This window comes from Lemur catta, chromosome 11 (genome assembly GCF_020740605.2).
Source record: "Lemur catta isolate mLemCat1 chromosome 11, mLemCat1.pri, whole genome shotgun sequence".
Lineage (NCBI taxonomy): Eukaryota > Metazoa > Chordata > Mammalia > Primates > Lemuridae > Lemur > Lemur catta.
In genome coordinates this window covers 1,424,009-1,451,412 of record NC_059138.1, presented here as the reverse complement: position 1 = coordinate 1,451,412, position 27,404 = coordinate 1,424,009, and the positions used below count along the sequence as shown (strand labels likewise).

The window sequence follows — 27,404 nt, the reverse complement described above, 5'->3', positions numbered from 1 at the left end:
TCTTCCTACCAAAAGTCACCCTTTCCACATTGAGGTTGGAAAGCTTGGTGAGGTGAGGGGCTTTACGGCTGCTCACATAGTTTGTTATCTGAAAACTGCACCTTAACAAATCAATCAATACGTAGCCTTTTGCAATAACTAAATGCCACAAGGAATATGGCACATAGCACTCAAATGGTGTCAACTCAGGTAAACGAGCTAATGTCAGGATTTTCTACATATAATTTTCTACAATAAGTCACAGCCCTTCCCTTCTTGTATCATAAAATGATACACCCCCAAACCCAAGATAGTTTATACTGTCCTGGTTTCTCAAAGTATAAAACCTGAAATATGTTTAGCGCTAATGGGGAGATAAGCATAAAAAATACATTCATAGATTATATTAGTACTCTTTATATAAACCCGCCAGTTTTTTAACAGTGTTACAATGCATGTGACTCATGGAACACATGACAAAAAATGCTGTCTCTCCTATCAATGCCAAAAATGCTAACATTTTTTATCCTGAATTATTATTTGGCTTACTGAAAGGAATTACAGCCTGATACTTGTAAAATCTAAGCCTCAAAAGAGGCTTTAAGTAAATGGAATCATTACCAAAAAATAAGCCTTTAACACAGCATCACCATGACCACTACCACCGTAACAGTAAAGGAGCTAATGTAAATTGAGTTCTTATGACGTGCCAGGTACTATACTGAGGTGCTACAGAAATTATTACAGTTGATATTGATCATAATCATAAAAAGAAGAAGATATTGTCACTGTTTTACAGATGAGTGAGGAAGCTGAGGCTTAATGAAATGAAAATCAAAATCACTTAGTAGTGGATCAAGAATTTGACCTCAAAGGTTTTACACATTTGGAAAACTAAATAGCTTAAGATTTAAAATTAACTCAAATGTCAAAATTATTAATTAGTAGAAAGAGAAAAAAATACCCATGAAATTTAGGATTACCTAGGGCCTTGAAAAGTTCTTCTCGTACGGCAGAGGTGAATTTTCTGACCAGACACAATGTTGTCACAATAGCAAAAAGCAAATTGTAGGATAATACAATATAGAAATTTCCCAGCCAATTAAACCTTCCAAAGTCTCCAAGTAGATCAAATCTAGTGATTCCTGTTAAAAATAAATAAAACAGCCCTTAATAAAATCAGGTAAAATATTTTGCAAAATATTTTACAAAATAAAATACAAATCAGATCAAATTTCATGGACTTTCTCATTTCTGTTATGTGAGATGCTCTAATGAATGAATCCTAGTTTAAAATATAAAACTGTTACATAGTGGGACAACCTCAACCCAGCCCTAACCTACTTCCCACACATGCCACAGTCACTTGTAAGTGATGAGCAATGAGGTCAGAATGAAATGCCGCTTGTCAGTCGACGGAATTTGGGCTTACATTAGAAATGAACCTACTGCGCTGCTCACAGGGAAAGGATGGGCGAATGCATGCTCTGCTGAGACGGGATGGCTAGAACCAACAACAGGAAACAAGAGCCCTGATGAAAAAGACGTCTGAGCAAATCCTCACACCTCCCCACGGCTGCCCCTCTGGGGAACTGCCTCTCCTTTCCCTTTCTTCATTCAGGTCTCTGCTTAAACGTAACCTCCTTGGAGATGAAACCTCTGATTCTTCTACTTAGAACAGCTGGACCCTCCATGGTCCTCTATTCTAATTATGATTCTTCATAGTACATATTACCTGGCTTATTTATTGCCTGTTTTTCCCACGAGAACTTTGTTTCACTCCTATAATCCCAATGCCCAGAATAATGCCTTACACATACTTAATATTTGTTACATAAGTGAATAAATAAATAGGATAATTTCCTTCCATTAAAAAAAATGATAATTTGAATGTAATACTATAGGCTTGTAGAGTAAAAGGACAAAGCTGGAAATGCAGTGGGAGGATATTATCTATGCATTTAAGTTACTTAAATTCACCTACACACAATTTTTAAGGTCTTATTTAAAAAACAGCTTAAATAGTCATTCTATTTAATGAATATGTGTCCCAGGTCCAATACTTATTGGAAAAAACATATGAATGGTAGGGTTTTCTGACATTGAGAGATAAGTAAGTCACATCATTCAGGTGGTCAGTCAGGAGACAATGGGATCATCAACATTCTTCAGAGAAGAGACTGAAGGGCCACTTGAGGGTTATATAAAATTTAAACTACAAAGAGTTAGAAGAAATAATAACAACTGCCTATAGGACTGTATAAACAAAGTTCTGTAACTCGTTTTATGGGTGATTTAAGGATCTTATGGGTGATTTCAAGAATAACTCTTATTAAACTCAATTTCACATTATCAACTGACTTTTGAACTTAACTGTCATCCCCACTCCAAAGCAATTCCATCATCTACTACGGATGGCCTCTACAAGAACAGCTTATAGAGACAGCAGAAAAGTCTTCATACAGAAACAGTATAACAAAAACAGGGGATTTCTAAAGTAGCTCTTCTGTACTCACTTCTATCCAGGGCCAATGTGTTTGAATTTGAAAGACTACAATATACCAAAATATTTTTAAAAGACAGAAGATTAATGAAAACATACAATAAAACACCTTTGTAAAAAGGCTAAAACCCAGCTATCAGGAGATCACGCAGCACGTGCCATGCATTGCCATGAGGTGATGACAACAATCGGGACTGCAGTTCCTCAGTTAAAGTCTTACATAACTTCATTTTGTTAAAAGGAATACATATCTAATTACACATCTTATTTTTCAGAGAAGATGCTATTTAATTTAACCTAGAAAGTTATCTGTAAATAAGATATAGTCCTACCAAACCAAGCTTCAGTGGTTTCAGCCCAGAGATCCCAGAGAAGTAGTTTATTTGATTTTTGGGGCCAAAGACTCCTTTGAGAATCTGGTGAGAGCTATGGATCTTCTCACAAGAAACACACTCATATGTAAACACACACACAATCTTGCATACCACGAAGCTCATTTATGGAGGAACTGATAGATCCTCGAATAAAAATCTTTGCCCAAATGCTCCATAAGTCTTACCTGCTCCACAAATTTTTTGTTCATATACCACCATTAGTAGAAACAAAATTTGAGCACATATGTCCAATATACATGTATTTATTTATAAACTATATATGTACTATCTACTGATATATACATTATACACAGACAAAACAAAGATGTTAATGATTATAACAATAAATATAAACACAAATTCTAATATTTTCTTCACACAGTCTGATGATTTTGTGAATCCATGGGAGCACACAAATTCCACTTTGAAAACCACTGGTATATGGCATGTGGTGATTCATCCACCCCTGAACATGACCTAGATCCTGTGGTGTGACAGCACTACTACATGATGAGCATGAAGACAGGAGGCCAAATGCATTATCACAATAGAAACGGAAGGTATGTTACAAACAATGGGATAGTGTTTTCACTAGACCTTCTTAGTGCACTCAAATTGGTACCTTGAGAGTCAGGGTCAAGACCAAATATGAAACACCCAGACATGAGACAAAGAACAGCATCTATCATTACATGTTTTGGTTCCCAGGATATTTCAGGTTGACTTCATAAACAGCAATCCAGGATACTACTGCTACAGTGCACTGAGGAACTAGACAAAATATTAGCTCATAGGGACTAGTACTAAAGACATTGTTGTTTTAAATTTAATTTAGTATTTGTAAAAATCTAACTGACATTGACTGACTAAAGGATTACTCTTGCCAACATACAGTTCTTCAATTCTGAAAATATTCTATAAAGACTGGACAGCAAGAAACTTTAAACAATGACTTCGCTAAAATTCTGCCTGACAGGTTTTTGTCCTACTTTAGTTCCACCCCACCCAGATCTCTGAGAAGACTGACATAGCTGAGACATCTGGAGATAACTAGAAACAGGTAAGTGGTGGTACCACTGCAGTCACCAGCAGCCTGCTACAAGGAAGACCACAGCAGATTTTGCCTCTGAGGAAACCAACAGCCACTGTAGTCACTGCAAATGCTTTTGGCACCAACGGTCCCACAATTTTTGCCTATGTGGGCCCAGCTGACTAACGCACCACTGCCCCCCAAGGCTGGACCTGCTCCAACCATCACCAGTGAAGGCATTCCAGTGCCAAGACCTAGCATGACCAGTGTGCACGTTCAGAATTAGCCCTGGATCCCGCCAGAGGCCTTGACTCCCACTGCAGCACATCTGCTGCTGGCCAGCCCTAGCCCACAAAGCTAGCCTCCAGTGCTGCGTGTGAACATACCCATGGCTGGCTCTGAACCCCTTCCTACTCAACTGTGCTTGCTGCTGAACTCAGAGGTACCCTGAAGACCCCAACAGCCCTTATAGGCACAAAGGCCCCTCTTGCAGATTTCATCACTGAGAAACACAGCTGCCTAAGCCACCACACCACTGGTCCCAATCCCTGGACCCACATACCCTCACACTTGGCACTCTGCATGCCACTATACCTGGTGCAACATCATGCTCCCACAGGACCCCCAAGTCAGTAACCCATGCCCCCCAACCCTGCAGGTGAGGTCTTTCATTACTGAAGATAGTCCATAAAGTCTAGAAGAGAAGACTGCTTCTTGCTTTCTCAAATGAACAGATGCCAACAAAAGAATGCAAAAACCAGGAAAAATCAGGGATACATGACACCATGAAGGGAACATAATAAATTTCCAACAACCCCCCCACACACACCAAAGAAATAGAGACCCACATGCTGCCTGACAAATAATTCAAAATAATTACTTTAAAGAACTTCATCAAACTACAAGAAATCACACATAAACAATTTAACAAAATCTGGCAAACAACACAAGAACAAAATGAGAAGTGCAACGAAGAGATAAAAAATTTTAAAAGAATCGAAAGAAATTCTGGAGCTAAAGAATACAATGACTAAACTAAAAAATTCAACAGAGGGCTCCCACAGCAGACTTGATCAAGCAGAAGAAAGATTCCTTGAACTTGAAGATGGTCATTTGAAATTATGCAGTTGGAGAAGAAAAAAGAAAAAAAAAATGAAGAAGAGTAAAAAAAAAGCCTACATAACTGTATAGGACACCATCAGGCAAACGAATATACGCATTATAAGTGTCCCAAAAGGAGAAGAGAAAGAGATAGGGACAGAAAGCTTATTTAAATAAATAAATAAATGAAAATGTCCCAAATCTGGGGAGGAAAATAGACATACAGACTCAAGAAGCCCATAGATTCCCAAACAGTTGAAAATAAAAGAGGTCTACACTGAGACAAATTACAAATAAAATGTTAAAAATCAAAGATAAAGAGAGGACTTTGAAAATAGCAAGAAAAGAGTGATTCATCTCATACAAATGAACACCTATAAGACTATCAGTGGATTTCTCAGCAAAAACTTTGAAAACCAGGATAAAGTGGGATGATGTATTCAAAGTACTAAAAGAAAAAAAAAACTGATAATGAAGATACTATATACTCTGCAAAGCTATCCTTAAAAATGAAAAGGAGATAAATTCTTTCCCAGACAAACAAAAACCAAGTGAGTCTGTCACCATTAGACCAGTCTTATGAGAAATCTTTAAGGGAGTTCTTCATATGGAATCAAAAAGAGGCCAACCAGAAACATGAAAGCATATGAAAATATAAATCTCACTGGTAAAAATAAATATACAGTCAAATACAGAATAAGATGATGCTGTAATGGTGATGCTCAAATTACCTGTAACCATAATATAAAAATCAAAGAACAAAAGTACTAAGAATAACTGTAACCACAAAAACTTGCTACCTGAATCACAGTACAAAAAAGAAGTAAACTCTGACTTTAAGAACATGAAGTTGTGGGGAAGGAGTAAATGTGTATAGTTTTTCTATGTGATTGAATATAAGTTGTTATCAAATTAAAACAAACAGTTATAACTACAAGATATAAGTATCATGGTAAGCACAAATGCAATACGTATAGTAGATATAAAAAGACAAGGAGAAAAGAATCAAACCATACCACTACAAGAAATAATCATATAATAAAAGAAGACAGCAAGAGATAAAAAGAGGAACAAAAGAACTTCAAAACACAGAGAAAAACAACAAAATGGAAATAGTATGTCCTTACCTATTAATAATTACTTTAAATGTAAATGAATTAAACTCCTAATCAAAAGGCATAGAGGAGCTGAATAGATTAAAAACAAAAAAGATCCTGCAACGGGCAGTCTAAGAGACTCATTTTATATGTAAAAACATACATAGGTTGAAAGTAAAAGGATGGAAAAAGATATTTTATGCAAATGGTACCCAACAAAGAACAGGGCTAGCAATAGTTACATTAGACAAAACAGACAGTAAAAAAATGTCACAAGAGATAAAGAAGGTCATTATATAATGATTAAAAGTTCAAATCAAAAGGAAGATATAACAATTATAAATATATTTATACACCCAACATCAAAGTACTTAAATATGTAACACAAATATTAACAGATCTTAACGGAGAAATCGACAGCAATATAATAACATTAAGAGATATCAATACCCACTTTGAGAAATGGATAGAATATCCAGATAGAAAATCAATAAGGAAACTACTGACTTGAACACTGTAGAATAAATGGACTCAACAGATACATACAGAACTTTCCACACAACAGCAGCTGAATAAACATTCTTCTCAAGTGTACATAGAACATTCTGCAGAACAGATCACAGGCTGAGGCAGGAGGATCACTTGAGCCCAAGAGTTTGAGGTTGCAGTGAGCTAAGATGATGCCACTGCACTCTAGCCCAGGCAATAGGGTCAGAACCTGCCTCAAAACATGAAAATAAAAATAAAAAAACACAAAGGCTGGTAGGGAAGAAATGGAAGTATACTGCTGTAAGGTTCTCATACTAAGTGGTATAATATCCCTTCAAGGTAGACTGTGATAAACTATACTACAAACCTTACCATACTATAAACTCTTTTAGATAACACAGTAAAGAGTTACAGCAAAACACCTGCTTAGAATCTACTTCATGAACACTCTTCTCACAATAGAATATTAAAATAAAATCATATACTCAGTTCTCTGCTTTTGATGTTATATAAGTCTGACTCTTTTCACTTTTTTAAAAGGACAATGGGAAGGAAGAGGTAGATGTGAGATATATTAACAAGATGATACTGAGTACTGCTGCTAGGTATTGCTGCTAGAAGGCAAAGGCATCTACCGTAACTCTCAAGTTTCTGGTTTGGCCTGTTGGTTAGAAAGTGTCCCAAAGACTGAAAGGGAAACTAGAGAGAGAGAGAATATGAAAGGTTCTGTTTTAGAAACGCCCAGTGTGAGATGGCAGTAAGACACCCATAGGTAGCACAGAGCTAGATTTCTCCGTTTTTAGCTTAGGACGAGAGGTGGGCTAGAGGTTTGGATTTGGGGGCAAGTGAATGGGTGGTAGTTGAGAAGTAGTAAAAGAAACAGCTAAGGAATGGCCAGAGAAGGAGGAGAAAAAAAGAGAGAGCAGTGATTGATCAGAAATGAAAAAAGAAGAGATTTTTTTTGGCGGGGGGGATTACAAACAGTAAATGCCACAGAGCACTTAAGATAAAAACAGAGTCCATAGGATTAGGCAGCTAGGAGGGTCATTGATGACCTGTACACAAAGAGACAATTAAGAGTTTTCGTATGAAATTCATTTTGGAGGACTGAGTTCTGATAGAGGAAATGATTTCAAAACCTTTTCTTCTTTTAACTCTCGCTGGGCAGCACACCAAGTTAAGAGTCATCAGAAGGAACAAGAATGCTAACAAAAGAATTAGGAAAAAAGTAATATTCAGGTGAGAGTTTAAACATTTACTAGACTATACACAAACACAAACACACACACACATGTGCACAGAAAAAGATTTCAAAAGCTATAAACCAAAGAGGTTTCTGGAAACTTGGAAGAAGGGACTGGGATTAAAAATGGTGGTCACAAGCAACTTTAGCCTGATCTCTAATTTTAGTATTCCTTATAAGGACAATTTATTCATGTGCTTGCTTATATAATTAAAAATTAATTTAAAAACAATCCAACAAATGAGATAATCTGTTCATCTATCTCAGAGTTGATTGTACATGTATACTATTATATTAAAAACCCTCAGCTAGGTTAGGGGGCTTTATTCTTCTTAGTATAAAGTAGACCTTTATTATCACTGTCTAGTTTTAATTGTACCATTTTAATTATAACATTTAAAAAATTACCTCTTAAGGTTCTTTCCAGCCAAATGATCCTATAATTATAACAAAATAAATTTAAGGTATTTATATATCAACATATGGCTGAGTTTAAATATCTGTAAGCAATGTGACATTTTCTGAGATAGGGTCACATGCCCTGAAACAAGCGCAGCACCAGGAAAACACAGCAAGTACACACTGGGAATATGAGTTTTTAAAGTGTTATTATTAGTTGCTCTCTTAACTGTTTGGACAGTTTGACATAGAACACTTTCAAGAATTTTTATTCTTAAAAATCCTAAGTAGATATACAAATTTACTGTTCAGATATAAGAACATTAGTAATCAACCAAAAGTTAATTAGTACCACTCATTTATCGTTTTCTGTAATATCTTAACATAAGTCATATATAATTTTTTGGTGAGAAATTTTCAATATGAGGTTTGAAATTATATCGATGTCACAATTAAGGGCATATATTATAATTATACTTCTGTTTCACATTTGTCATTGCTAAGCATCTGTGAACGCATCTTTTATTTCTATTTCACAATGAAAAGTAAAGAGGGAAAGCCCAGGGCAAAGGTTAATTGTATATCTGCAAAACCCCAAATAAAGACCTCTCCAAAAAAGACCAGTTTTTAAACAAGGTCCCTTCATCAAGGAACAAAAGAGAATAACCTACTTTCTCTCCTGCAAGATGACAGACTATATGGGACCCAGATAAGAAATACATGAAAATATTGAAAATAAGTTCAAATTAATTTCAAAGGGCAAGTGTTTTTGTTTTAATCCCATAAGTATTTAATATATATACATATACATGTATATATTTTTTAAATCTGCATTTAGGCCTTACATAACTTGCAAGTTACAGAAAGAACTCCCAGGATGAAAAAATGGCTACAAAAAGAATTTTAAAATAGAAATTAGGAAAAGTATTCCAAAGACTGTTGTTTGCATTTGAGAAAAATTTTGCGTTTTGGTTAAAGGCAATTTCAAATTAAGAATAACACAAAAAATGTCAGCCTCTCAGTTGTTTCTTGACTAAGCATAATAAAGAGCATATCAGCAATCATACAAAAATCTACTTTTACAAAATTCATTGAAACATTTAAAATATTTTATGACAAAAAAGTTTAGGCATCTATAGATAGTTTGACCCTATTCTATTTTTTGTTTACAAATACCTCCTCTAATCCCTTTGAGAGTCTATTAAACTACATAGTAAATTGTTTACTAAAAATATGGACAACAAACTCCTAAAAAATTTTGGATTCTTTAAAACTGAAGTGTAAACAGGCAGCAAAAACAATGTTCTGAAAATTGTATCCCCTGGCATGGCACTATTTTTAAAGGGCTTCAAAGGGTTCTAATAAAAAATTTTAAGTACAGATTCTTAGTGTTTCCTATGGACAACAAAACTATCATCAATATTAATTACATTTGACTAAAAATACATGGTCGGTATTTTCCTCACAACTTAATTCTCTGCAGCAAGTGATATGCTTATAAAATTTACATAGTAGTGATTTCCCATTTAGTATGATATTTTCCATATTCCAATGTAACAAGCTATTTAAAAGGAATTCTTTAATAAATATCATACCATGCAATGCACTTAAACCTAAATCCTGGGATACATCAACAATAGGAGTTGGCAAATTTTAAAAAAGAAAAAAACCCATAGAACCCTTTCATTTTTGAAGCAAAATATAATCAAATTAATTATTTTATACTAGATTCAATGTATTTTCAATTTACAATTAAAATTATACTCTTCATTAAAAAGCTGTTGAAATAAGAGAAAAACTGCACATATGCAGGTAAATTATGATTTTCTTGTTACTGCATTTCTCATTTCACTGTAGGTGATGGGATGTTGTCAGGGGATCTCACAGGAGCAAATGAGACCGCACCAAGGTCAGGATTTCGTTGTGAGAGGCAATGAGAAAGAGTGAAAAATGTCACAGCTTGGAATTTGGTTCTTAAATACAACCTCTATTCTAGTCTTATAAGCTTTTCAGCTAGTAAATCAAAATCCTGTTATACACTAAGATAATATTCATGACAATTCTCTATATTTTATCTTCTTAAAATCAAAGACTCAATTCTAAAGGGTTAATAGAGGAATTACAAAGTAACTCTCTAGTTTGCATTTCCCATAATACTAAAATAAAGCTTTTTCTTTTAGTCTAGAAATTTGCTTTTTTAATACTGTGAAAAGCCTCTATGAATCTGTTTAACGTATTTATTTCTTTTCATCTATTCAGTGTCACTGGGCATAACATGTAATGCAGTGCGTGTTGATATTTTGCAAAGCACCACATGACTCACTGTACCCTAATGCACTCCATTAATCCTGTTTGGACAGCTGGGACCAGGAATTTGTTAGCTGCATTTTAATTGTTCCATCTTTCTTTTTTTTTCTTTTTATTTATCTCTATGGCAAACTACTCTGGAATTTAATTTGTAGGTCTTCAGAAAGTAAATTTTACCATTAATTTGTTTTCTTTGTATTAAAACCATACTCAGCATGTAATTTTCTTCTATAAAATCAGTATATATGAACAGTTATCAATTAATCTTAAATAACAGACATAGTAAATGAGTTTCATAAATGTTAAAATGGTAGAGTGGCTGTACTATCACAGAAATTATTTGATGGACAATCATAATACAAATGATAACATTTAGCTTCAAATCCTATTACTAAAGTACATATTATTGGCATTTTTAAGATTCACACATGATAAGCAGATGTCAGAACAGTAACAAGTCCTATAAAGCAAATGCAGAAGAAATAAGACTGTTAAATAAGTAAGTTTCATATTAGCCTGTGGAACAGTAGTCCCTGTTACATTTGCACTTTAATTTCACTTTCTATCAAAACATGAGATTCTCTGTAGGAATTATGAAGATAATTATAAAGTGTATATTTTCTTGGCACACCACCTGCATCCCTGATGTCTATGCATCTTGAATAAATAATGGAAACCATATGAGAGCTAAAGCAAAAGCAACTCAAAGTTACCAGCAATTTGTGTTATAAGCAAGCAGCTAAAGCTTAATCATTGAATTTTTCTAATCATTTGTGGACCCCTCAAATCAAAACCTAAATCTAGCGAATCCGACAGAACTGATTAATGGAAATGTTTGTCCAAAATAATATTTAGCCAAGAACTGAGAATACAGTCTACAATAGCATTTTATAAAAGACTGAAGGCCAAATGAAGACTTTGTCAACTATTTCAATGATTAAGTGGAAACCTGTCTTACTAGTAAAAGATGATCAAAGTTCTCTGCAAACTGAAAACTTAAGAGAACAACATGAATGAATGACAGGCAAGTAGAAGCTAAAGGACTAAAGAGTGTCCTTTGAATCAGCGTGCCCTCAGAGATCACACAGCTCTCAACGATTTGGTGGACACAAAGCAGCTTAAAATAAGTTTACAAATTTTCAGTTTTTTTAAACCACACTAAACTGTAAATTTAAGAAATATATATATAAGAAAAATTGGCTTAACATTTTCAGCATTAAATATTTTCATTTAAAAAAATTATAGTTTCCTCACTAGAGGACTCAAAAGCCTAACTTGTGAAAGTAAAAAAAAAAAAACAAAAACAAAACAAAAACCAGTCAGTTCATTGTTTGGAGAAGGAATGTTTTTAAGTGTTTAAAAAATAAGTGATCTTTATTTGATAAAAGTACTTGCCGTGGTATGGCCCTATACATAAATGAAGTATAAAAGTATAAAAGTAAAGGTATAATATGATGTGGGAAGAAACATTATAGTTCAAAGGTGATCTTTTTGAAAAAGTTTAGAAACTGAAAATTAATGAATGAGTTTAGTAAAGATATCTTTAAAAAAAATGGATTTTAAGTGAAAATTTCTCTTTCACGCTTACCCAGTGTTCTTGACATCACAGGCAGAGCAGAGCTCAAGACCAAGATTGACACACAATTCCCAATGATCTGTTACGAGAAATCAGGAAGAATATTGGGCAAACAGCAGGAGACAATAAAACCTAGTAACATTTTGGGAAATTACTGTACATTGTAGTTACCTATTGTACTCTGCTAACTTTTCAATGATATTTACTATTCAATATAGAATTTTAAAAGAATAATAAACTTTTTCTACAAATATTTAAAGTTATATCTGTAGGCTCTAGAAGATATTTACAGTACTTGGCACAAATATAAAGTTATAGAACACTTAACTTACTTTATACCTAGATAACACATTTTATATTATTGATTGTGGTTGCCAATTTCAAAAAGCTTTGCCTGTCAAGTAAAAAAGAAGTGACACATTTAATACTTCTGAATATATTTTTAAAGTCAGATTATTACTCAAGATCTCTTATATACTATCTACTTCTAATATCTTTAACTATTATGAGATTTAATTTAAAAAGTGTCAAATATCCAAAACATCTAGTAATTCATTTTCAATGTATTCTACACTCATTCTTTCATATCAAATAAGAGGAGTTGAAAATACTGTTAAAGTTTATGATCACTTAAACTAGATACTAAATATCTCAACTACTTACTGACTTTAAAGAAGTCATATCAATATATATATGTGTGTGTATATAAATATATATATGAAATAAATTTTCCCCTTTAAATAGGCTAAAGATATAGAATATATAATAAAAAGAAAACAAGCCAGCAGTTCTTATTAGTTATTCCTCTTTGTCAGCCTATGGGAATATTTTACAAAAGGTTCAGTCACTATATAAGGCAACAGCCTTTATTATTCTGAAGCCAATGACATATTGTAGAAAGTCAAATTAACCTCAGGCTACAAAATGTTTCTGAATAGAACTCTTCTGTCTTACTTTAATTATTCAAATTTTAAATACTTTGTCTCCACTACTTGTAGCAACTAAGTTCTTCAGATTTCAAACAAGCTCCTTGAAGTACAGTGAGCACAATCAAAGTTACTCATTAGCAACACGTTTTCTTTAGAGGAAAAAGAGTCCTTTCAGGAGCCCTTCTATAGCTGGTTAACAAGCTCTGCATTTCTATGCATTTACAAGTGAATGGACGACATCCAAATTAAACAGAACACATCCTTTTCCCACTCACTCAGCATTTGGAAAATCTACCAGTTTGTGTTTATGCAACTTACAAACAAATACCTATCACTGCAAAGGAACCATTCAGGGCAATTACTAAATAAAACAGTCCATTTGTCTTGGGAGGCAAAAGAGAGGCCATAGTCACCTAAGAATCTATCTTACCTTTGTCATAGTTGTATCATCCTTCTTGGGAGTAAAGTTTCCAAAAAATCGAAGACTATAGAAACCAACAACAGAGGACACCATCAGATAGCTGTGAGAATCAAGGAAAAAAACTCTCCAAAAGAATGCAAGTTTCCTTAAGTTCTCAGCAGTCTCCAGAAAGTCTTAAGGCCCACAGGAAAAACAATACAAAAAGCCACTTTAAGTGCTCAAGGAAGACTAACCTGTTGTTTTTTCTTCTAGACAAGTGTCTTAGTAAATTACCACTGTCCCAGAAAACTAGACAGAAAACTTTTTCACAGACAGACCGGTCCATTAAAGAAAGGATACAAAATCAAAATGATTTCAAGTGCAGCTCCCACAAAACCAAAAGTAGAAAGAGAGGCATTTCCTATTCCAGGGCCCTGGGGCGGGGGGGAAACACTTTTCAGAACTCAATGGCATCATTATATTTGTTTTCCCTAAAATTGTTGTTTCATAAATATAAGACAGTTGAAATTAGGAATGTTTAATACCTGGAAATAACATCAAGACTTTCAAAGCCCAACAAAATATGACATTAGACTGATTTCATCAACAAATTCAGCCACCATGTTAACAATTTTAACAAGCTAAAAAAAATCCAATTCATCTCAAATGTAATTTAAGTTACTTGTCATAATGATATAATTAATTAGTAATCTTTGAAAATATTGTTCCTACGTCAATAGGGAAGGATTTTTTGCCTATCTCACTATATTCATTATAAAAGTATTTCTTTCTTTGGTATTTTTTCTATTCTAGGTAAAGTTAGGTTTTGAGATAGGTATAATCATTACGCTTACTTTTATAAAAAATGGGACAATTTGCTACTTGAGAAAAAAATCCTGAATATTCTTGGAAGAGAATTTTTTTAAAATACAACAGTACAATAGGAATAGAGTTTATAACTATCTGAACACTGAGGCAACAATACAAAAATTATACAATTGAAGTGTGTTAAAATTAAGCTAAGCACAGAAAGAAGGTGAATAAGCATATCCTGTTTCTTCAGTTCAAAGTTTCCTCAAATCTTCCTTGGGAATTCAGAGTTATAAAAGACACACCTGTTAACACAGATTTTTTAAAAGTAATGCTACAAATTTTTTTCTAAACATTATACCTATCTCAAAACCTATCTTTACCTAGAATGTAAAAAATGCCAAAGAAAATAATAATTTTATAATGAATACAGTGAGATATGCAAAAAATCATTCCCTACTAAAGTGGGAACAATATTTTCAAAGATTACTAATTAAAAGAACTATCTGAATATGAGTTACTATTTTGTGGGTCAGCTTAAATTACATCTAATAGAAACTGCCATGTGAGTTGTATTTAACTCACACTAGTTTTGAGCCCAGGGCCTCATGAAGCATATATAATTCACATGTCTCTACCTTGGAAGCTGTGTGAACTATTTTTCAAGTTGCATATAACTTACACACAGAAAACAATAAAAATAACAAATTTTCATTAAATTAGAAAGGATTATTTTGTTTTTGAAGTTTGTATTCTATTTTTGTAATAAATCACTGTGGCCCCAAGGAAAAAAAATTTTTTGTGGCAGTCAGTGTGTTAAGAATGTATAGTCAGCCTAATAAAAAATAACTCTTTGTCAATATTTTGAAGAAGAAATGAACAACACTAATAGAAAGTGATAGGGTTCAGGACACACTACCATAAAATATGGCACTTTGGTGTTTCAGAAAACCTAGAAAGGTCACTCTCTGACCTCCTGCCTTTCTCCTCTGAAGTAGGTCATAAGACCCTCATTGGAGGAATGCCCTCCCTATACCTAGAGGAAAGAAATATCCTCATCTCTGAAGACACTGGGACATATAAAAGAATCTGAACAAAGAGGCCTTGTTAGGTTCTCCCTAGTTTATAACCATTAGATCATATCCCCTTTGTCCAATCATACTTCCCCATGACTGTTCACTGTTTATCAAACTTAAACATAAAAGCACACAGGTTTTCCTGGTTCTTTGGTCTTCATTTCTGAAGTTTCCTATGACATGTACAACTTATCTAAATAAATTTGTCTGCTTTTCTCTTGTTAATCTGTCTTTTGTTATAGGGGGCTCAGCCATGAACCTTGCAATGGGTGAGGAAAACATATTACTTTTTCTCCCCTACAAAAAGCTTATTGACCAAGATGGAAAATATTCTGGGAGTATTCCTTGTCTCAAGAGAAGGCCTATAGGCAGGAGTAAGATGATCTGATTTATTTGCACAGTCACAAAGGGAGCTCCTACAAAGTGAAAGTCATCCTCTACTATGCACTGAGGATGATGGTACAAAAATGCACCATAAGGTTTGGGACTTTCCTTGTTTTGCTGGTATATTAAAATGTGTTAAAAAGCAAATAAGAAGTCAATACAGTAAATGACTTACTGCTCTATCAGTGGGTTTGGGCGTAAACAAACAAACAAAAGGACAAAGTGGTAGATGGAGGAGGGCAGTTTATTATCACTTGTTTGTCTGTAGGAAGAGGCACCTGGGGCATGTTGGTAGGCCTACACTCATGGAGAAGAGGCTGTCCCCAAATGTGACAATGCCAATAACAGGTGGCACAAGGTCCTGCAAAGGCTGGGTGGGAGGATCCCAATCAAGAATGAGGTCAAAGGAATTATCTTTTGAAAAAAACAGGGTATCTTTGTCTCAGACTGGAGGGAAGGAATTAAGATAGATATTGACTTTTCTTCATGAGAGAGAAAGACATATCTGGTTCAGAGAGAAATCAGTGACATCAAAAGTCTGGAAGAGTTTCAAAGTCACTGCAATGGCGAACGGAAAAGCTGCTAAATGTGGAAAATATAATAAAATGTCAAAATTTAAATGCCACATTAAGTATCCAAAACTTTATAGGAACACCTAGAAAAACTATGTCAAATATGAACATTTAGTGGTAACTACCTTCCAAATGAAGAATATATTCAAATAGGTTAACTGACAAAAATGTCATAAAATCATCAATTTTTAAACAAGAGAACAGTTAAATCATGAAAAGGAATATACCTCTCTTCCAGTAATTGTACATTTTGATGCAGTTTCATAAACCATGTGACACTTTTGAACTCTTATACTTGAAAAAAGGCCCTGATAATCCAAAGTAAAAAATTAGAAACAAAAATCGTAGTTTATAAACAGTTTATAAAGGCTATTTGCATAGGAAAATTCACACAACTTGAAGTATACACATGCAGAAAGGTGAATGTTTTCATTTACTTATTGAAACTCAGGGTACATACACAGAATACTTTTGCAAAAGAAAGACACTGAAACCATTTTACTTTACCCTTGTTCCCTTTGGCATTGCTGTTTCATCAACCAGTAGACAAAGAATATTGCAAGCCACCAAGAGGACGGAGATGGACTACAATACAAAAGGTAGGCTGTCAGCTCTCAAGTTCAGAAATTTTTTGCCAATACACAAATATTAAAATCGTAGTAACCAAATGTATGTTTCAGAATAAAGGGAAAGCAGTCAAGACCAAAATTCTACATGTAACCACTAAAGCAATCAGACTACATACAAAACTCCTCAAGAAATCCTAAAGATCCTGCAAATTATTATAATTTTAGAGCTTGTGACACAAGCTAATAATATAGATCCTTTTACTAAGTGATCTCACCAGTTGGAAACACACAACTCTACAGACTTCAAAAGTGGTAAAATATTATCAAAACTAATTTCATAATGAAATTTTCATATTCTATCATAGAGTTTGAAGTAGGGTATCTGCAACAGCTTGTGTTTTCTTAATTTTCAAATAAACAAAATACTGAATTTGCTAATTTCATGAGGACACAATCTTGAGATGTTTTAAATTGCCATTAATTTCCATTTTGCTCTATTGCATTTTTACAAATAAAGGCATAGATGGATTTTAATCCTATTGATAGAAAACCAGCTTACTAGAAACCATTTAGCTGAGGGAGTCACCATACTCGAATGATGAAGTAAATAAAGTATAATTTGCTTTTACTTAGGCAAATAAATTCTTACTGTCTCAATAAGAAGGAGAACCATAACAGCAGGATATACCAAATTTCTTTCCCATGCTGAAGCCTTTTTTCTCCTCTCTATTAGAAGAAAAAATAAAACAATAGATTTCAGTAATTTCCAAAAATTCTCTTCAGATTCACATTTTCATTCCATATATGATAAGTATGCAGTACTTTTACATAAATAATTTCTTTTTTGAAAAATATAAATTACATTTAATTTTTCTTCACAAACTATAAAAATCAGAGTATTAAAACCCATTTGCTACAGTATTAACAGCTCAATCCTGTGATGTTTAAATTTCAGCTCTGGAAAGACATCTCAGTTGCTAAGGAAATATTAATATATTGTCAACATACAGCTTACTTTGAAGATATAGAAACATAGTAAGCCCTCCATATCCACGGTTCTGCAATGGCAGTTTTCAATCATCCATGGATTTTTCTATCTGCAGGAAGTTCTAGAACTGTCCCCCACGGATACAGAGGACCAACTGTATTGTATTTGATATAGACCTCCATATTGATATAAATATATGTGAATGAATAAAGTAACATGAATAAAAATCCCTTCTGTTCTCATATGCTAAAGACAAACATTTTCAGTTTTCTAAAGGCTGGAAGCAAACTTCCACTTATAGCTACAAAAGACTATCTTATATCACACTAATCCTCATGTTTAGAACTAGTGGAAGAGATGTATCAAACTTTACAAAAAAAGGAAATCTGTATGAACATATCAGAGACCTACTAAGACAATGAAAATTGAGGGGCCAATATTCTGTGAAGTAAATTGGGGTGAGTCCTCCAATTTGCACTACTGTTCCCTGCAAGGCAATTTCCAACATGTAATTGGCATGGCCCCTGGAGCTGAGAAATCAATGGGTAACAGGCAACAGCACTAAAGCAAAGCTTTCAGCAGTGTCCACAGAGCCAGGGAGAGAAACACTGGAGCTTGGGGCTATCAAGGTAGCCGGAATTAGAGAAGCTATGATCACAGAAAAAACGAAAGAGCAAAGAAGCGAGCCTGGCATGTGATGCCACATTCCCCTCAAGGCACCCATGGCTGAGAAGAACAACAAAAAGATGCAGCTAAAAGATGGGGAAGCAAAGCAAAGCTTCTGTCAGGCTCATGTTTCTTTCAAGGTTAACAACTATAGTTCATTAAGAAGATAGTGTCATAGTCAAAAACAAAACAACCAGGCTGTCAATTAAGATCAATAAAAAACTATACGCCAGGATAAACGCCAAGCTAGAAACAGACCAAGCCTTGTAAAGACCAAAATCCAGCCTTGAATGATCTCAAGCCCAGATGGATTAAATTGGTATGTCCCTATTCTATTTGTCTACCATAAGCAAAAGTAAATCCTCTCAAAAAAAAAAATATCATCCAGAGTTTTAATTTTGTACAGGAAATGTCTAACATTCAATTAAACATTACCAGGAGATACAAAGAGGGCAAAAAAGACAATGGAAACAGACCCTCAGTTAATCCACATATTGGATTTATCAGAAAGATGCCTTAAAATAAATGATTGATATGTTCAACAAAATAAGTGACAAAATGGCAAATTTCATAAGTAAATTTGAATCTATAAAAAATAATCAAATGGAAATTCTAGAACTGAAAAATACTGTAACTAAAATGAAGAATTCAATAGATAGTTTTCACAATAATTATAACATAGCTGAAAAGACAGTGAAATGAAAAACAGACCAGTAGAAAATATCACAGACTAGAAATATCACAGGCATGGAAATTAAAAAAGGAGGGAAATACAGAAAAGAATGTAAGAGTAAAAAAGTCTAGCATATCTGAGGAAATAAGAGTCAGCAGTCTGAGGAAATACAAGAGAATGAGGCAAAAGCAATATCTGATTAAGATAATGGCTAATAATTTTCCCAAATGGATGAAAGGCATCAAGTCACAGAGTCATGCAGTGACACAGATTTCAAGAAAGAAAAATACAAAGAAAACACATCTAAGCACATCAGAGTAAAACTGCTAAACAAAGACAAAAAGAAAATCTATAAAGCCTTTCAAAAGAGCAACAGTATGACTTTTAACCAGAAATCAGAAGACGATGGAATATCTTTTTACAGTTGAAAATTACCAAATAAGAATTTTAAATTTTGTTGAAAAGAACAAGCCCTACAAATGAGAAAACAAAGTAAATATGTTTTCAGACAAACAAAAATGGAGAGAATCTAGGGCCAGCAAACCTGCATTAAATGAAATACTAATGGGTGTTTCTCAAGCAGAAGCTAGATGAGCACTAGAAACAAAAATAGAACCACAAATCAGGAACATAAAATTAGAACACCAATGAAACACCATTTCACACCCACTAAATAGGTAAAAGATTTTAAAGTTCAACATTGTCAAGTGTTGGCAAGGCCCTGGAGCAAGACGGAATCGTGCTCATGTCTAGCAGAAAGCAAAATAATACAACTACCTGGGCAAACAGTCCAGCATTATCTACAAAAGTGGTACAGGCACAGATACAATGACCTTGTAATTCCATTTCTAGTATGTACCCTATAAAATGTATGCCAAGAGATATGTACAAGAATGTTCATAGTAACATTATTCATAATAGGAAAAAGCTGGAAACACATCTAATATCCACCAACGGCAGGATAACTGAAGTACCGTTATGCAATGTGATGCTACTAACAGAAATGAAAATGAATGAATGACATTTGACTTTCAAAAACAATACTGGACTTCCAGTTCTAAGGATGGAACAATAACAGGGACCAGATTTACCATCCAGCTTGAAACAATTAGGAAACCAAAAAATACATATATATGAAACAACAGTTTTCAAGACATTGGACGTTGGATCGTGGAGGAATAGTCATCTCCGAGAGACGGGGAACAGTGCCGTGTTCGGCACAGCTTACCACCTGGAGAAAATGTCTAGGCCTTGGTGCAAGGAGGAGAAACCCAAGCTGAGCCCAGCTCATTTCTTGAGTTCAGGACATGAAATGGGAGTCTGGGGAGACTAAGGCAGCTGGAGTTTGCAAAGCAAAGTAGCAGAGAGGAGACTGCAGCACAGAAAAAGAACTACGAGGATCTGCAGGGGTCACCCTAGAGTGCTCTGCAGAGTAATGGCTGGCTCAGGCGTGTGAGGAAACAATCCACTGGTGAAGAAAGAACCACCCAAAAACAGGAGAGCAAACAGTACTCGACAATCATAAAGGGCCAAGATAGTGCCTGCTCCCACGAGAGAGTACAAAACCTCATAAACCACAGGACGCTGGATAGAAGTCATAGAAGGGTCTGGCCTCATAAGTGGGGAATAATTGGCCATAGATGCAATGATGCTCTGATCGAGTCTCACAAGTCTTCAAAGCAAGACAAAAATAATCAAACTGTCTCCAAGTAACTTAACTGCATCCCAGAACAAAGTTCCTCACTTACAGGAATACTATAAGTGAGGCCCCCAACAAGGTAAAATCATACCCAACAAGGCAAAATTCACAAGGTCTGTTTACTAATCAAAAATTGCCAGTCATGCAAAGCAGCACAAAAATACAACTAATGATGAGGAAAAAAATCAGTCAATCAAAACTTACCAAGAACTAACACAAATGTTAGAATTAGCAGGCAAAAACATTAAAAGTGTTGTCATAGCTGTATTCCATATTTTCAAAAAGTGGAGGACACAGATTGAACATGTGAAAATTAGAGACATAAAAGATATAAAACAGGTCCAAAAAGACTTTCCAGAGATGAAAACTGCAGTGTCTGAGTGGGGGAAAAAAAAACCCACCAGGTAGAATTAAAGGTAGATTAGACATGCAGTCAAAGTGAAAATATAGCAATAGAAACTATACAGAATGAAGTACACAAAGAAAAAAGACTAAAAACTAAAAGAACATTCTCTAACTATGGCCTAACAGACATGTCCTGAAAAGGTAGGCACAGAGGGGAAAAGAAAAACTATTTGGAGAAGTAATGGTTGTAAAAAAAAAAAAAAAAATACTGATGCAAAATAGCAAAGCACAGCATAGTAAGCAGCATGTTAAAAGGATTATATACCAAAAGAAAAGGTTTCCAAATTAGATGAAAACTATAAATTCCTAGATCTAAGAGACTCAATGAACCAAAAGAACAAGAAACATGAAGAAAACTACTCAGGCATATCACAATCAAATTGCTCAAAATCAATGATAAAGGGGACATCTTAAAAGCAGATATAGAAAAAAGCACATAAAAAGATAAGTGTGACAGATTACTTGTCAGAAATAATGCAAGTAAAAAGACAGTGGAGCAACATCTTTAAGTATCAACATCTTTTAAAAGTCATTTTATATATATACAAAACAAAAAAAGACAAATAAATACATACTTATTCTTTCCCCAAACTAAAAGACAGTCTTTTTCAATGAGGTTAGACAGACTGAAAGCTTTTAACATAAATTAAAGATTTCCTAAATTTTCAGATATTTTAGACTGCAGTAAAGTCTTAATAAGAAACCAAGACCAATAGACAAGTCAACAAAAAAAAGTACAATACCTAATTTTGTCTTAAGAGTCTTTACATTTTCAAGCTCTTGTTCCAATTCCATTATGTTGTATTCCACTGATGAAGACAGCCCTATCCAAAACAAAAATATTCAGAAGTATAACAACAGAATCCCTAACACTATAGAACAGGTAGCCCTTTAATTAAAATATAAAATATCACATGGCAAACCCTGATAATTGGAAATAAAAACAAACATGGCTGTGATCCATAGAAAAGTACATCCATATCTGTACCACTTAAAACCACAACATTCTTGCTGATTAAATATTACATGTTTCCTAGATAATGTATTACCGCGGTAAAATTTTTATTTGATCAATTACTAATCTTCATCGCAAAAGCCTCATGTGCTTACCGTAGAAAGTGAAAAAATCAAGACCTTCTTTTCTCCCTCTCAACTCCTGAAGGTGACAGTTGTTAACAGCCTGGTTGATGCTTCCATACCTTTCTTCATATTCATAAACATTCATAGATACTTATCATATATACAGTTTTCATTATGTTTTTCATACAAATGGGGTCAAATCAGACACATTACTTTGCCATTTGCTTTCCTAGTCAATAATATGTTCCAGTTGATAGACAGTATCAACTCTCTAATAGCTGGATAAGACTACATATGGATGCACTACAGTTTTATTCAGAACTATTCCATTTATCAATATTCAGGTTTTCTTCAAATTTTTGCCAATGCAATGTTGCAATAAACATTCTCATATGTACATCCAGTACATTTTGATTCTAATTATTTCTATAAGACAGATTCCCAAAATTCAGATTACTGAGTCAAAGGGTATGATGAGCATTTATAGTTTGAAGATGTATTTAAAGGTTACTTCCTCAAAATATTGTAATAATTTACATTTCTATCAATGGCTTTGAAAGTACCTATTTTCCAATATCTTCTTCAGCAGTAGATATTATAACTCTTGAATTTTTGCCAATTTGATAGATTAAAAATATTTTCTTATTGTTACTTTAACATGCATGTCCCTAAATGTGGTTCAGCATATTTTCATGTCAATAAATGTGGATTTTCCCTATTCATATTTTCTGCTTCTTTCTCTAATGGATTGTATATTTCCATATTCTATTTTATCTGTTAAATTCTGCCACAGTTTGGATAATTGACCCTCCAAACCTCATGTTGAAATCTGATACCCAATGTTGGAGGTGGGACTGAGTAGGAAGTGTTTGGGTCATGGGGTGCACCCCTTATGAACGGCTTGGTTTTCCACTCTGTTAGTTCTAGTTATTAAAAAGAGCCTGCCATTTCCCTCCTCTCTCCTCCACTCTCACCACATGATCTCTGCACATCCTGGCCCCCCTTCCCCTTCTGTCATGAGTAGAAGTTCCCTGAAGCCCACACCAAAAGCAGATGCTGGTGCCATGCTTCCTGTACAGCCTGCAGAACTCTGAGCCAAATCAGAGTTCTTTATAAACTACTCAGCCTCGGGTGTTCCTTTATAGCAACACGAATGGACTAAGGCAAATTCTGAAACAGATAAATTAAAATCCCCTACCACAACTGCACTTTGATTAGGTTCTCTCAGCTTTTAAGATTTTTTTTTCACTATGCATTTGGGTTTGGCTGCTGAGTTTTGGGGGGAGGGTTTGTATTTTTTTGATCCTCATAAGGCTGTTACAGCTTCCTTATAAATCATATCTTTTATTATTTGATAATGACCCGGTTTGTCTTTAATGCTTTTTAACTTAAATTCTGTTCTGTGGCCTTTGTACGTTCTACTGTCTTTGTGTTCTTACCTGTCTTGCCTGCCTGCCTGCCTGCTTGCTTACACACATGTACACCCCTTTAATCCTAACCTTGCTTCTGCTCTTATCCAGCTGAAACTTATTTGAGGTTTAACCTATATCAGTTAGAGTTCATTGGTTATAAGCAACTGATATTGACTCACTAGTTAAAAGAGAAAAGGAATTCATGAGCTAGAACCAGTAGGAAAAGCTTCCAGTAAAGAAAGCAGAGGAAACAAGGCAGTCAGCAGCTCCAGGTGGCAGGAACAGACCCGTAGTCCTCCTCACATGGTACTAGCTGGGATGATTCAGTCCCAACTACTTTCAGTCTTTATGTCACCACGATCAAGAATAAAAGTCTAGGGAGTAAGTGTTCTAATGACATGGCTTAGAGTCACATGGCAGCTCCTTAGAAAGGCAGAGAACTTTGACAAGCAGTTCCATGGATCTTATCTAACAGCAAATCCAAGTCAGGTGCTTTACTAGAAGAAAGGGGAACAGGTGCTTGTAGCAAAAATGATAAATATGGGTTGAATAAGCCAACCCAATAGGCTCTGTTTTTTAACAGTCAAATGTAGTCCATTTATATTTAACAAAATATAGCACCTGCATTATTACATGTAATCTAGTATAACAGCTGATAACTTCATTTTCTACTTCTCATACTACTGACCTTAATTTTAGGTGATCTTTAAAAGTTTCATCTTTATCAACTTGAAGCATGCACAGAGCTCCAAGTGTCAAACACTTGCACAGATCTGTTTTCATGCCCTCCTCCCTCCTAGTTCCCCAAAGACAGTTGCTTAGCTTATTCTTTTGGCATTTGTCTTCCTTTCGCTATTTCTTTTTTTCCAGCGTTAGGCGTTCCCTGTTGCCTTCCCACTGTGGCAGATGAGAATACAAGTGTCTGACCTGCACACCTCTTTATTCCTCCCTTTCTACCAATATGACCATATCGGTAATTTTGGCTAGATCGATATTCAATGTCTACATTATAACAACAGAAACGGTATCCACTGCTTACCCACATAGTAAACTACGACCAGCTTTCTTTCCTTCCTTAATGTTCTTCCCACTCCCAAAATTAGCAAATTCTATTTTTTTTTTTTTTTTTTGAGACAGAGTCTTGCTCTGTCGCCCTGGCTAGCATCATCATAGCTCACAGCAACCTCAAACTCCTGGGCTCAAGTGATCCTCCTTCCTCAGCCTTCCCAGTAGTCAGGACTAAGGGTACAGGTGCCATGACACCCGGCTAATCTTTCTATTTTTAGTAGAGACAGGGTCTCACTCTTGCTCAGGCTGGTCTCGAACTCCCGAGCTGAAGCAATCCTCCCGCCTTAGCCTCCCAGAGTACTAGAATTACAGGCGTAAGCCACAGTGCTCGGCCATTTCTTTTTCATTTGCTTGATTTTCTATGTACTTAACATTAATTCAAAGCCAAACTTTCCTACCAAATGTCTTTATTTTCTCTTGGTTTCCATATTCCTCAGTTATGCTATGAATTTCACTTTCTTGAAGACATCTCTACTCCAGTCTTTACAGCTGCCCACTCTAGACTGGCTGCCCTCCGTGCACACTGTCACCCTGGGACCAGCCTCCCTTGTCTCCTATGGAGCGTCTCATAGTTCCTATGTAGCCTCTCTTCTTGATTTACTCCCTTGTTCAGGTGGTGCATACCCTCCAGTGGCCTGCTAAGAAAATATGAATGGGGGGTAAATTCTTGGAGACTATGCAAATCTGAGTATTTTATCTTTGCTCTTATAGTTTGGTTAAACATAAAAATCTAGGTCAAAACTAATTCTCCTTCAGAGAGAACCCTTCAGAATTCTGAAGTCGTTACTTTATTGTCTTCCAACTTCTAATGTTGCTTTTGAGAAATCTGCCACTATTCTTATACCTTTGAATGTCAATGGCTTTTCTTTTCCCTTTCAAACCATGTAGGGTCTTTGTCCCCAGGTTCTTGCTGTGAGTCCATTTTTATGTGTTGGGCACTAAGTAAGCCCTTTCAATCTCCAAATTCATGTCCTTTAGAGCTGAGAAATCTTGATTTTGTCATTTCCTCCACCACATTCTCTCTCCTCTGCTTGGAATTCCCATTAGCTGGATGTTGGATCTCCTGCACTGGTTCTCTAATATTCACTCTTCTCTCCTATTTTCCCCATTTTTGTCATTTTGACCTATTTTCTGGAAGAGTTCTTTATCTTCCAATCTTTTAGATACATTATTATTTCTAAATTTCAAGAATCCCTTTCTGCTCACTAGATATCCCATTTTTATGGAATCCTGGTCTTTCTCACGAATGCAGCCTCCGTCTTTCTCAGGATATTGATGGATTTATTTTCAGACTTTTTCTCCTGTGCATATTCTATCTCCCCCAAGTGATCCTATTTGTTTGTTTATTTCATACGGGAAGGTTTCCCAGATGTCTGGTGAGCCTCAGTTTGTTTGCTCATATTTAAGAATGAAGCATTAAAAATGCTGATTTGAAACCCAAGACTGTGTTGGTAGGACTTGACAACAGTGATATTTCCTGTAGACTAATCTAGCTGGGTTTTTCATTGAGGACACCTTATTGCTAAACCCTCTCATCCTCTCAGGCTGGATGAAGTCCCCAGCTAAGACCATTCTTACCTCTTTCTTGGAGAATTAAACCTAGCTATCCAAGTGAAGGAAGATGGAAACCTAGGCATTTAGTCAAACACTCGCTGAATCCTCTGCTTCTACCCGTACCTGTACCCAGGCCAGAGACTCTCTGTTTTACACTCTCTGGAGAATAACCCTCACTCTTCTGCTGGGGTGGGAAAGAGGCAGTTGCCTGGTACCTTGCATGGAGGGAAAAGACGTAGGGGTCAAATCATCTCATAAATAGGATTTTCAATCAATCCTGATGAAGTGGCTAACTCCACTTCATTTGATAGTGCCACTTTTGGAGACTCTGGGGGACTCTGGGGTATAAATCAAGCACAGATGGCATAGAATTCAGCTTTCTTGGGTGGCTAAATTGGTTACTTCCAAAATTTTTCCAGGTCTGCTAAATTCCAAAATTTTATTGTGGTATTCTCCTCTCAACTTCTCATCCTTTTAGGTTTATGCTTCTCTGAACCTCAGTGTTCTCAGCTGCAAAAGGAAGTGTATCTATTAGGATGCTTTCCACTGAATCAGGAACTCAACTCAAATTAGCTTAAAAACAAGTAAATAATTTCATATAATTTAGACACAGAGTGAACTTCAGAGTAGATTTTTCCAGTAGCTCAACAGTGACATCAAGGGACTAAATTCTGCCATCCATAAGTTGACTTAATAGGAAGACTTGTGCTCTTTTCCTTTCATGTAATTTTCTAACTTCTTGTTATTTTATTTTGCTCTTTATTTCTTCATTTTCTTCTCTACCCAGCTAGTGAAACTTTTGTTTATTCATTTCCCCATGTTAATCTGGCACTTCAGTGGTTACTTTCCCATTCTTAATATTCATATTTTTCATTATATTATCAACATACCACAGTCTTAATGCTGCAAGGATGTTTTTCTTGGTAATTTACCCTATGCCAAAATGAAACTCTCAGACACTTTCATTCTTTCATATTCTTTCACTGATTCCTACCCATCCCCTCAACTCCTGGATCTTGCT

At 35.1% G+C, this 27,404-nt stretch overlaps 1 protein-coding gene across 4 annotated transcripts in view; it reads right to left on the bottom strand.

Annotated features, from left to right (window-relative positions):
• The window catches only part of LMBR1 (limb development membrane protein 1), a 140,291-nt gene that overhangs the window by 5,897 nt on the left and 106,990 nt on the right, over positions 1-27,404 (bottom strand). For 2 of the 4 annotated variants that reach the window (XM_045564602.1, XM_045564603.1), the window contains 8 exons: positions 22,013-22,093; positions 17,488-17,564; positions 16,777-16,854; positions 16,497-16,577; positions 13,788-13,861; positions 13,458-13,548; positions 12,111-12,177; positions 963-1,124 (listed from right to left, as the gene is read on the bottom strand). In XM_045564602.1, coding sequence (XP_045420558.1) covers positions 963-1,124; positions 12,111-12,177; positions 13,458-13,548; positions 13,788-13,861; positions 16,497-16,577; positions 16,777-16,854; positions 17,488-17,564; positions 22,013-22,093 — 711 coding nt within the window. The remainder of the gene's footprint in view (positions 1-962; positions 1,125-12,110; positions 12,178-13,457; positions 13,549-13,787; positions 13,862-16,496; positions 16,578-16,776; positions 16,855-17,487; positions 17,565-22,012; positions 22,094-27,404) is intronic. The other 2 variants (XM_045564604.1, XM_045564605.1) reach the window with 2 other exon arrangements.